Source organism: Centroberyx affinis, unplaced genomic scaffold, assembly GCF_046629955.1.
Source record: "Centroberyx affinis isolate AG114_WGS23_722 - 3 ecotype Tasmania unplaced genomic scaffold, CSIRO-AGI_Caff_v1 ptg003979l_1, whole genome shotgun sequence".
NCBI lineage: Eukaryota > Metazoa > Chordata > Actinopteri > Beryciformes > Berycidae > Centroberyx > Centroberyx affinis.
This window is the reverse complement of record NW_027281798.1, coordinates 27501-39320: the sequence shown is the minus strand read 5'-3', so window position 1 is coordinate 39320 and position 11820 is coordinate 27501. Positions and strand designations below refer to the sequence as shown.

General features: G+C 42.3%; 1 protein-coding gene across 1 annotated transcript in view; it reads right to left on the bottom strand.

The window, feature by feature from the left end:
- Nucleotides 1-1961: 1961 nt before the first annotated feature.
- Nucleotides 1962-11820, bottom strand: part of LOC139663312 (gamma-enolase-like) — a 10901-nt gene continuing 1042 nt past the window's right edge. Inside the window, exons 3-9 of the mRNA XM_071541951.1 lie at nucleotides 11681-11739; nucleotides 9830-9899; nucleotides 7277-7410; nucleotides 4825-4916; nucleotides 3756-3886; nucleotides 3094-3291; nucleotides 1962-2167 (exon numbers count right to left, since the gene is read on the bottom strand). Coding sequence (XP_071398052.1) covers nucleotides 1962-2167; nucleotides 3094-3291; nucleotides 3756-3886; nucleotides 4825-4916; nucleotides 7277-7410; nucleotides 9830-9899; nucleotides 11681-11739 — 890 coding nt within the window. The remainder of the gene's footprint in view (nucleotides 2168-3093; nucleotides 3292-3755; nucleotides 3887-4824; nucleotides 4917-7276; nucleotides 7411-9829; nucleotides 9900-11680; nucleotides 11740-11820) is intronic.

Below are 11820 nucleotides of genomic sequence, written 5' to 3'. Positions count from 1 at the left end.
TGTTTAATGAGCATCGCTGGGAGACACAGCATCACCTTTACTGTCATCAACTGTGTTTCTATCATTTAATCTGCCCCCCCCCCCCCCCCCCCACACACACACACACACACACACCCCCACCAGCCCATTCCCACCCCCTAGTCCACCTACTGCATCATGATTGATAGCTACATAAACCTGAGTGACATACTGTTACATCTGAGATTGATCACACACACACACACACACACACTGCACACACACTGCACACACACACACACACACCAAACTGTTAGTAGAAGTATTGGATAAAGACATTAGATCCTGTGCCTCAGTTGGCACAGTGCTGAAACATTTGATTGACAGCTCATCTCCATTTTAAAAAGCGGCGGTTCATTCATCTTTCATGGCGGTCTGTTTCCAGCCGCGTCTGGCACAAGGTCAACATGGCTGACAGGCAGACGGATGATTGACAGGTAACTGCCGATGTGAGCGACAACATGAGCGTGTGTGTGTGTGTGTGTGTGTGTGTGTGTGTGTGTGTGTGTGTGTGTGTGTGTTTCCAAATGTTCGTCACACTGGTCTGATTGACAGGAGGGCAGCTGGGTCCCGTTCCTCCCCGCAGGCCGCTCTGTCGTCTCGGCCCCAGATGGATGACCTTGTTGGGGCGGCCATATTGTTTTTCTCCTCTTTTTGAGTGGAGAAAGACAGGAAATCTGCCACAGCTTTAGCTTCATGAGCCAGACTGTGATCGCCTGTCTAGTGAGACCAGACACAGTATTATATATATATATATAGAGGCAGGTCACTGTCAGTTCTGAATGGAGAAATCTGTAACGCTAAAGATGGCGGCTCCGATAACGTAAGACCAGTGGTGGAAGAAGTACTCTGATCCTTTACTGAAGTAAAAGTACCAATACAGCAATGTAAAAATACTCCATTACAAGTAAAAGTCCTGCATGAAAAATCCTACTTAAGTAAAAGTACATAAGTATTAGCAGCAAAATGTAGTTAAAGTATTAAAGTAAAAGTAGTGGTTTGGTCCCTCTGACTGATATTTTATTATATATGACATCATTAGATTATTAATACTGAAGCATCAGTGTGTAAGCAGCATGTTGCTGTTGTAGCTGCTGGAGGTGGAGCTAGTTTGAACTACTTTATATACAGTTAGCTAGTTTAGTCCAGTGGTTCCCAACCTAGGGGTCGGGCCCCTCCAAAGGGTCACCAGATAAATCTGAGGGGTCGTGAGATAATTAATGGGAGAGGAAAGAAGAAAAAACAAAGTTCTGATACATAAATCTGTTTTCAGTTTTTTGACTTTTTCTCTAATCTTTGATTTTTGCTGAAATATTGGATCATTTGAACATTTATTGAAATGAAACCATGTGAGGTTTAGAGGGAAAAATCACTATTTGGTGGAGCTGTTAACAACTCATAGACATCTGAAATGTGACCCGACTACACACTGCTTTTTGTAAGACGTCAAAAGCCAAAAAGGTTGGAAACACAAATGTGTTGTATTTTAAAAGCTTGTTATATTATCCATTGTGTCAAATCTCCATCTGAAAAGTAACTTAAGATGTCAAATAAATGTAGTGGAGTAGAAAGTACAATATTTCCCTCTGAAATGTAGTGGAGTGGAAGTATAAAGTAGCATCAAATGGAAATACTCAAGTAAAGTACAAGTATCTCAAAATTGTACTTAAGTACAGTACTTGAGTAAATGTACTTAGTTACTTTCCACCACTGCGTAAGATGTGTCGTCAGTGAAAGTGGGCAAACGACACGAGCAGGAAATGGAGAGGTAAATTTTAAGTTTCCTTTCCAACAAAGCAGAACTCTCAGTGAAACGGTCTCTCTCTCAGTGAAACGGTCTCTCTCTCTCAGTGAAACGGTCTCTCTCTCTCAGTGAAACGGTCTCTCTCTCAGTGAAACGGTCTCTCTCTCAGACAGGTGACAGAGTGAATGGGGGCGGAGTCTTACGCCTGGATGGCCTCGGTGACGGAGCCGATCTGGTTGACTTTGAGCAGCAGGCAGTTGCAGGCCCGCTCCTCGGCGGCCTTCTCTATCCTCTTGGGGTTGGTGACGGTCAGGTCGTCGCCCACCACCTGGATCCCCACCTGGGCCGTCAGGCGGGACCAGGCCTCCCAGTCGTCCTGGTCGAACGGGTCCTCGATCGACACCACTGGGGACCAGGGACAGTGGGGGGAGGGGGGGAGGGGGGGGATAGATAGAATAGAGTTTTAAAACAGTATATATCCATTTTGGAGGAAAATCATTATCTTAATACAGTGGTCTACAGTGTCTCGCTGTACCTCAATCCAGAGCAGACTGCACTTTTGACACTAAATTACTCTTATTACTAATTGCTCTCATTACAACAACATTGGCAGATTATTTCTCTTATTATTATTTCTACTTATTTCTCCTTTAAAAGAACAAAAACAACATGCATTAACAAACAAATTAATTTCCACTGTCTTACTACTTGTGGCTCCATCATTATAAACACATGTTTCGCGCAGCCAAGCTTTGTTCAAACCTACAGAACTTTATTTTAAATTCTAGTCCAGATCCCAAGGTTTCCAATGATATCAAACTACAATTTATAACCTCCTCCTCTCCTCTCCTGCTCTCCTCTCCTTGTCTCCTCTCCTGCTCTCCTCTCCTCCTCTCCTTTCCTCTCCTCATCTCCTCTCCTTGTCTCCTCTCCTCCTCTCCTCTCCTTTCGTCTCCTCCTCTCCGTGTTTCCTCTCCTCTCTCCTCTCCTCGCCTCTCCTTTCCCCTCCTCATCCCCTCATCTCCTCTCCTTGTCTCCTGTCCTCTCCTCCTCTCCTCTCGGGACACACAAACCGCTCTCCAATTATAGTAGTGAGATATGTCAGACTGAATTACGGGGAAATGTGTAGAAAATGATGCGCAAAACATCTAGATTTTCTGGAGTATTTCACTCAGTATAAACGTGCTGGAGCTTCAGTGAAGTGTTGGAACAAGCAGATACAGAATATGGATGTGACGTTGTTAGCTACTTAAGGGGAAATTTAAGAGGAAAATCAGAGTTCAAGTGCATCAATTATTTAAAAAAAAAACAATTCTTGTGTCACGTTGTACCTGGGTAGTTGTTGACGAAGCCCTGGTAGATCTCCGCCAGCTCGTCTCCGGTGATGTGTCGCTCCGGATCCGCCGGGGATTTGAAGTCCAGGTCGTATTTCCCGTCGCGGTAAAACTCAGAGGCCGCCACGTCCATCCCGACCACGACCTTATCTGTGAAGCCCGCCTTCTCTATGGCCGTCTGCAGGAGGTCCAGAGCTGAGGAGGGAGGGAGGGAAGGAGAGAAGGAAGGATGGAGGGATGGAGGGAAGTGAAGAGAGAACATGGAGGAAAGGAAGGGAGAAAGGGAAGGGATTGAGGGAGGAGTGAAGTGGATGAAGGAGAGAAGGCAAGCAGTGGATGAAGAGGAGAAGGGAGGAAGGAAGGGAAGATGGAGAGAAGGAGGGATGAAGGGAAAGGAACAAGGGAGGATGCAAGGGTGGGTGAGCGATGGAGGGTGAGCGAAGGAGGTATGGAGGAAAGGAAGGAAGGATGGAGGGAGGAAAGGAAGGAGGGATCGCAATCTAAAAAATGATGTACTGCAATAAAGTTTGAACTTCTGAATTAACTCCTCCCCCTCTCCTCTCTCCTCCCCTCCTCCTCTTTCTCTCCTCCCCTCTCCTCCTCTCTCCTCCCCTCCTCCTCTCCTCCCCTCCTCCTCTCTCCTCCCCCTCTCTCCTCACCCTCGCTGTTCTCCAGGATGTTTGGGGCGAAGCCGCCCTCGTCTCCCACGTTGGTGGCGTCCTGACCGTATTTCTCCTGGATCACTCCCTTCAGCGTGTGATACAGCTCCGCTCCTATCCTCAACGCCTCTCTGCAAACACAGGGAGGGAGGAGGGAAGGAAGGAGGGAGGTAAAGAAAGAAGGGAGGGAGGAAGGAAGGAGGGAGGAAGGGACAGAAGGAAGGAAGGAAGGAAGGGGGTGAGGAGGCAAGGAGAAAAGGAGGAGGAGCGACCAAGGGAGAAAAAAACACAAGAAGGAATGAAGGAAGGAGGGAAAATGAATGAAAGAACAAACAAAAAAATGAAGGATAGAAGGAAGTGGAGGAAGGAAAGAGAGGGGAAGGAAGGTAGGGAGGTAGGGAGGAAGGAGGTAAAGAAAGAAAGAAGGAAAGAAAGAACAAGGCAAGGTAGGAAGGAAGGAGGGAGGAAGGGACGGAAGGAAGTAAGTAAAGAAAGAAGGAAGGTAGGAAGGCATGAAGGAATTGGGAGGGAGGGAAGGAAGGAAGGAAGGAAGGAAGGAAGGAAGGAAGGCAGGAAGGAAGGAAGAAAGGTAGGGGGTGTGGAGGGAAGAAGGAGGAGGAGCGACCAAGGGAGGAAAAACACAAGAAGGAATGAAGGAGGGAAAAATGAATTAAAGAACAAACAAAAAAATGAAGGAAAGAAGGAAGTGGAGGAAGGGAAGAGAGGGGGAGGAAGGTAGGGAGGAAGGGGGTAAAGAAAGAAGGAAAGAAAGAACAAGGCAAGGTAGGAAGGAAGGAAAGAAAGGAAGAACAGAAGGAAAAAGTTTTATGTAATCAGTCAACCAATTCACCAATTAATTGATCGACCAATCAGTACGTCAATCAATCATCAAAACCACACTAAATCTAATGATGTACAGAGTAAATACAGAATACTGAAAATGAAGAATATTGATCCAAAATACGATAATAATTTGATGGATATCAAGAAATGATAAACTACAAGCAATATACAGTATATAGAGTATATTTCATAATGTATGTAAATCATTTTGGAAATTGATTCTTACTTGAAAGACTCCGCCCCAACAGGAAGAACCATGAACTCCTGCATGGCCAGTTTGTTTCCTGCATGGGAACCTCCATTTATCACATTGAAGGCCTGAAGAGAGGAGAGGAGGAGAGGAAGAGAGGAGAGGAGAGGAGAGGAGAGGAGGAGAGGAGGAGAGGAGGAGAGGAGGAGAGGAGAGGAAGAGAGGAGAGGAGAGGAAGAGAGGAGGAGAGGAGAGGAGAGGAGAGGAGAGGAGGAGAGAGGAGAGGAGAGAGGAGGAGAGGAAGAGGAGGAGGGGAGGAGAGAGGAGAGGAGGAGAGGAGAGGAAGAGAGGAGAGAGGAGAGGAGAGGAGGGGACAGGGGAGGAGAGGAGAGGAGGAGAGGAGAGTAAAGTTTGTTCAGATTAAGGGAAGAGAAGTTTTTGCAGTACATCATGTTATAGATTGTGTGATTATCTGTTAATAGTTATATATCAACAGATTACCACTCATAGATATAGATCCATGTTTTAGATGTAATGTTTGGTGGATCTGACTCAGTTTGGTTTCTGTGTAAAGATGTCCAGCCGGGGAAAAGAGGTTTTAAAATAACCGTCTCTGACCCGTCCGTCCCACAGAGACACACCAAGGAGAAAAGCTGGAGAAATGCCTGTGCTGATGCCATGGTAACCGTGGTAACCCTCCTGCACCACAACCGCCCCATCACCTGTGTTTAAGGCGGCGTGGAGGCTAGGCTGTCAGCGGGAAAGTCTCTTACCATCTGCTTCAAAACAAGAAATCAGAGCAGGTTTAGCAGAGACTACGATGTCCAGCAGCAGAGAGAGAGACGGTTATTAAAAATGAAAGGGAAATTAAAAAGTGGGGACTGTGAGAGACTCAAAACTTAAAAAAAAAAAAAAACTACACAACTCAGCAATTTGGTTTCAATTCAAGCAGTTTAGCTGCAAAACTAGAAATATTAAACGGAAACATCTTGAATCTAATCTAAATTTAGATTTGATAGGTACTGAGAATGGAGCTTTAATTGAATACCTTTTTGATAATGTTTTTGCATTCTCTGAATATCTCTCTAAAGCATGGGATAAGAGGAGAAAAGTAACATATGACAGAAAAATTACTCATACTCTATTCTATATGGATTGCAAACTATATTGGTTTATGAACTGGATTAAATAGACAGTGTTTGGCTGTATATTTGGATGCTGTATATGGATGCAGATGCACATTTTGTCCTGTTTGGATTTGTGTATTGTGTCTTGTGCTTAGGGGGCTGTGTTTGTTTGTTTGTATATTTGCTGTTTTTCCATTGTGGGATATCTCCTGGAGAGTTATTTGTGGGAGGTTTATGTTTATATTTAGGATGTTCGATGATATCTACTGTATGTACTGTGCTGTTAGATGATGGTGGGTTAACATGCCTCACACAACAAGTCTGCTGCTGCATGAGCCGGTTCCTGCAGACCGGCCTGCCACAGAGTAAAGACGACCACACCGGCTAAAAAGGTAAATAAAGGGACGCTTCTCTCTCCTTGATGATGACTCAGAGTGTCCCGGCTCTGCTGCGGGCCGGCTGTGTGAGGACGGCCTGATGAACAGATCATGAACACAGAGCCTCTGCTTCGTGTCAGGGTTTGACCCACTGTCCCACATGGACAGATCTCTGCTGGTGATTCAGCACTGAGTTATGTAACTGTGGACTCAGCAGTGGTGAGAGTGAAACCTGGAGTCACAATAATGTACAATCTCTAATTGTGATAATTTATAGTGAATTAAAGACCCCATGAAATGAAAAATAATGTTTTGGGGGTTTTTTTTCGATTTTTGCGGATGTTGATGGACTTTGTTCAGGTTAGAGGTTAGAGGTTAGGGTTAGGTTGCTTGAGTCCCAAGTCAGTCGCAAGTCTTGAGGCACAAGTCTCAAGTCAAGTCCCAAGTCTAAATGTAGAACACCAAGTCAAGTCCAAGTCAAGTCCAAGTCATTAATGTCAAGTCTCAAGTCTAAATGTAGAACAGCAAGTCAAGTCAGAACAAATCAAGAGTCCAGTATCAATTTAATATCTTAAAGAAAACTAAATATCTAGGACTTTTCAATGCAATATGGTTTCAATAGGATAAAAACTTGGTAAGAGCATCATGAGTTTGATTTCTATAATCAGTTTCAACTTCAGTAAATTCAATCATTCCATACAAATTAAGAAAACAGAATTTAAATTCAGTCGTCTGCTGGAACAAATCTCATCACTTTCAATCTAAGTCATTTACATAAACACAAGATCTCAAGTCAAGACTTTAGAAACCTTTTCAAGTCTTCAAAGTACAAGTCAGAGTCGAGTCCCAAGTCACCAGAACCCAAGTCAAGTCAAGTCTCAAGGACCCCTGGAACCCCTTTAAGGACCCCTTGGAAGTCCCCGGACCCCACGTTGAGAACCACTGGTGTCGTATATAAAGTGATACAGTATAGATGTTTCTTACGGGAACCGGCAGCACCAGCTCTGTGTTTCCGGCCAGGTCGGCTATGTGGCGGTACAGGGGGACGTCTTTCTCTGCTGCACCGGCCTTACAGATAGCCAGGGACACGCCCAGGATGGCGTTGGCCCCGAACTGGGCTGGAGGGAGGGGGGGGGGGGGGGGGGGGGGGGGACAGACACAGAGAGAGGACAGGAAATTATGGATCATGTTCATATTTGTACATAGAAGGAATCCTTTTACATTCAAGGTGTTTCTAAGAAAGTGTAGCCTAATTCCCCAGCAGAGTTATTATCAATTAGCAATTTTTATTTCATTTTCAGTTAGATTTTTCTGTGGTTTTAGCAGTTTTAGTTAATTTTTTGGCCCAAAATTCATTCTTTTTTTCTTTTCTTTTTACCCTTTTTTAGAGGAAACCTGCAAACATGCTGTATATATCATTTTTATTTTAGTTTTACAAGCATTTGTAAGCATCAGGACATTGTTTTTTAACACCTAGTTTTCATCTTAATTTTTTTTTTTTTTTTTTTTAGTTCATGATAACCTTGTTCAGTAGAATTCAGCTGTTTCTAAGTATTTTCACATTTAGTTCCACCTGTAATTTCTTGGTAAATACCTAGTAGTTAGGGTGACTGTAAAAAGAAGGGCCAACAAAAAAAATGAAATATGTTTTCTGGGGCGTCTGGTAAAGCACTGCAAAGGAAAAGAAACTGGAAAATGATCGTTAGGCTCTACACATCTGTGCAAATCTGGACAGGAACGTATAGCTGAAACGGATTTCAGGTAGTTGATATACTTGGAGTGTATTTATTTCTACTTGCAGGACACTTTACACAACCTCAGCTGTGGAAACATCACATGCAGAGAGACGTTAAACTAAATGTTCCTCATGTTTTTCTTCAGACAGCTCACACATATTCAGCTGCAGTTGATCCTGATGCATGGGGTTTCTGATCCTGGCCAAGACTTATTAATTTCTCCTAACAGCATTACTGTCACTGTTTTGTGTCCCGCTGCCTGTGGAGATGATTTGTCAGCAGGCTGTAGATCCAGATAAATGAACGGCACATTTATTTATTGAGTTATTTAGAATGAGAGCGGGTCCAGGTCTTGGCGTGAAGCTGTGATCTGTTTGTCTCTCTCTTGGTTTTCGTCTGGATTTATGCCGCTTGTTGCTCTGTAAAGTATGAAAGCCCATTTCCACCAGTGTGATGAAAAAAAAAGATCCTGTAAGTCATTATGAGAAACTTTCTCAAAATAATGACTCGGTATCTCAGAATAATGAGAAACCTTCTCAAAATAATGACTTAGTATCTCAAAAATACTAACTCATTATTTTGAGAAAGTTTCTCACTATTTTGAGATACTAACTCATTGTTTTGAGATACTAACTCATTGTTTTGAGATACTAGTCATTATTTTGAGATACTAACTCATTATTTTGAGATACTAGTCATTATTTTGAGATACTAACTCATTATTTTGAGATACTAGTCATTATTTTGAGATGCTAACTCATTATTTTGTGATACTAACTCATTGTTTTGAGATACTAGTCATTATTTTGAGATACTAACTCATTATTTTGAGATACTAACTCATTGTTTTGAGATACTAGTCATTATTTTTGAGATACTAACTCATTATTTTGAGATACTAACTCATTGTTTTGAGATACTAGTCATTATTTTTGAGATACTACCTCATTATTTTGAGATGCTTACTCATTATTTTGTGATACTAACTCATTGTTTTGAGATACTAGTCATTATTTTGAGATACTAACTCATTATTTTGAGATACTAACTCATTATTTTGAGATACTAGTCATTATTTTGAGATGCTAACTCATTATTTTGAGATGCTTACTCATTATTTTGTGATACTAACTCATTGTTTTGAGATACTAGTCATTATTTTGAGATACTAACTCATTATTTTGAGATACTAACTCATTGTTTTGAGATACTAGTCATTATTTTTGAGATACTACCTCATTATTTTGAGAAAGTTTCTCATTATTTTGAGATACTAACTCATTATTTTGAGAAAGTTTCTCATTATTTTGAGATACTAACTCATTGTTTTGAGATACTAACTCATTATTTTGAGATACTAACTCATTGTTTTGAGATACTAGTCATTATTTTGAGATACTAACTCATTATTTTGAGATACTAACTCATTGTTTTGAGATACTAGTCATTATTTTGAGATACTAACTCATTATTTTGAGAAAGTTTCTCATTATTTTGAGATACTAACTCATTATTTTGAGAAAGTTTCTCATTATTTTGAGATACTAACTCATTATTTTGAGAAAGTTTCTCATTATAATGAGTTACAGGACCGTGTTTTTCATCACACTGGCGGAAATGGGCTTCCATAGTAAAGCACTTTGTGACAGACCTGCCTGCTGAAACCTATTTGACTCGACTCGACTCGACTGGACTCGACACTCGGTCCTGCTGCCTGTTCTCCAGCGGCTGGTTAGACCGAGGCGGATCAGACCGTGTGCGGTTTAGTCATCATGATGAGAGGAACTCGCTCGTGACTCACATTTATTTTCCGTGCCGTCCATCTCAATCATCGTGTTGTCCAGCTGCTCCTGCTCCACCACGCTGATGCCCTGCACACACACACACACACACACACACACACACACACACACACACAGGGATGTAGTAGAGGGGAAACCCACCTAAAGTCAGTTTAACTTTATATTTGTGGAATAGTTTACACACTTTTTTCAGGCTGACATAAACCGTTAAGACCAAAATTCATAGAATGTATCGTAGTAAGTAGTATCAGACTGATGGAAGCTGTATGCAGATAAGGTCTTTTAAAGGGGAAAAAGTAAAAATTAATGAATCTTTGAATATATAAGTGATTTTTCTTTTGTTTCTCGAAGTGATAAGGGCTTCTTTCCACCTCCAAAACTGAATGTAAAAATTTCAGGCTTGTTCTCTGGGGTTTGTTGAAAGGCATTCTGGGAAATGTAGGCAATCACTAACTGAAGTAGAAGCAGACGAGGCAGGTTGAGGGTTTCACCAAAAAAGTAAATTACAACACTTCAGGCAGCATTGAAATATCTTAATAAGTCTTAAATTTGCCTTTCCAAAACCTGCAGATATCTTTCTCTCTCTCTCTCTCTCTCTCTCTCTCACACACACACACACACACACACACACACACACTTGAATCTTTTTATGTCCACACACAAACAAATGCAGTGAGAAAAATTTTGTCTTGGTGTTTAGTTTCTCATTTACAGACAAAAAACAATTCCAATTTAACAGTACAAGCACACACACACACACTCACTCACACACACACACACACACACTCACACACCAGCTGATGACACACACCTCAGTCATGTGGCGTTCAGGAGCTCGTAGCTCTTCTGTTGTTTTTGCCGCCTGACTGATCAGCAAGATTCATTTCCCTACAAACATCTGCTGCAGGAGAAATTACCCACGCTGCACTGCTGCGGATGTTCGAATCGTGCGCATGCAGGCGTAGGCACCCCACACACACACACACACACACACACTCTAAGAAACATACACACACACTCCCTCTTACACACATATGCATACCCAAACGCAAGCACATATACGTATAAACACATTCAAATGCTCTCACATGCTCTTTTTCTCTCTGTCTCCTACACACACACATACACACACATACACACACATTCTATCTGTCACACATCCTTACAACCCCCCACCCCACACACACACTCTAAGAAACACACACACACTCCCTCTTACACACATATGCATACACAAACGCAAGCACACATACTTATAAACACATTCAAACACACAGAAGCACGCTCACACACACACTGCGACACTTACTCACATGCTCTTTCTCTCTCTCTCCTACACACACACACACATACACACACACACACACACTCTATCTGTCACACATCCTTCCAACCCCGCTACCCCACCCACACACACACACACACACACACACACACCACTTTCTCTACTCTCATTCACCTTTCACTAACTGGATAGACTTCATCTTATTCTCACAGCTTCTTGTCTGTCTATCCGGATGTGATATTTATCTGCTGAGTGTTAGCTTTTACTAAAAAAACAAACTGTTTACATTCTGGAACATATATTTTCGTAATTCCTCTTGCGGGACTTGAGCACGAATCACAGATTGTAGCTTTAACAAGGACAACGCCAAACCCAACCTCTCCCACATGCTGAGAGCTTCAAACATAAAGGACTTGTAAGTTTAAGGAATAACTAAACCGGAATCCCAAATCTGTGTAAAACCCAACATTTTAAGGTGAGGGATTAAGGATTTGGGTTTGGAGTTTAGTTATATGTACAGTAAATATGGTTACAGTGTTCCAGTGTTGTTGATTTGGTGACTCACCGAGGCGATAAGAGCAGGACCCAGAGTGTCGTTAATATGACCAACTGCCTTCAAAACACCTGGAGGAGAGAAGAGGAGGAGAGGAGAGGAGAGGAGATGAGAGGAGGAGAGAGGAGAGGAGAGGAGAGGAGAGGAGAGGA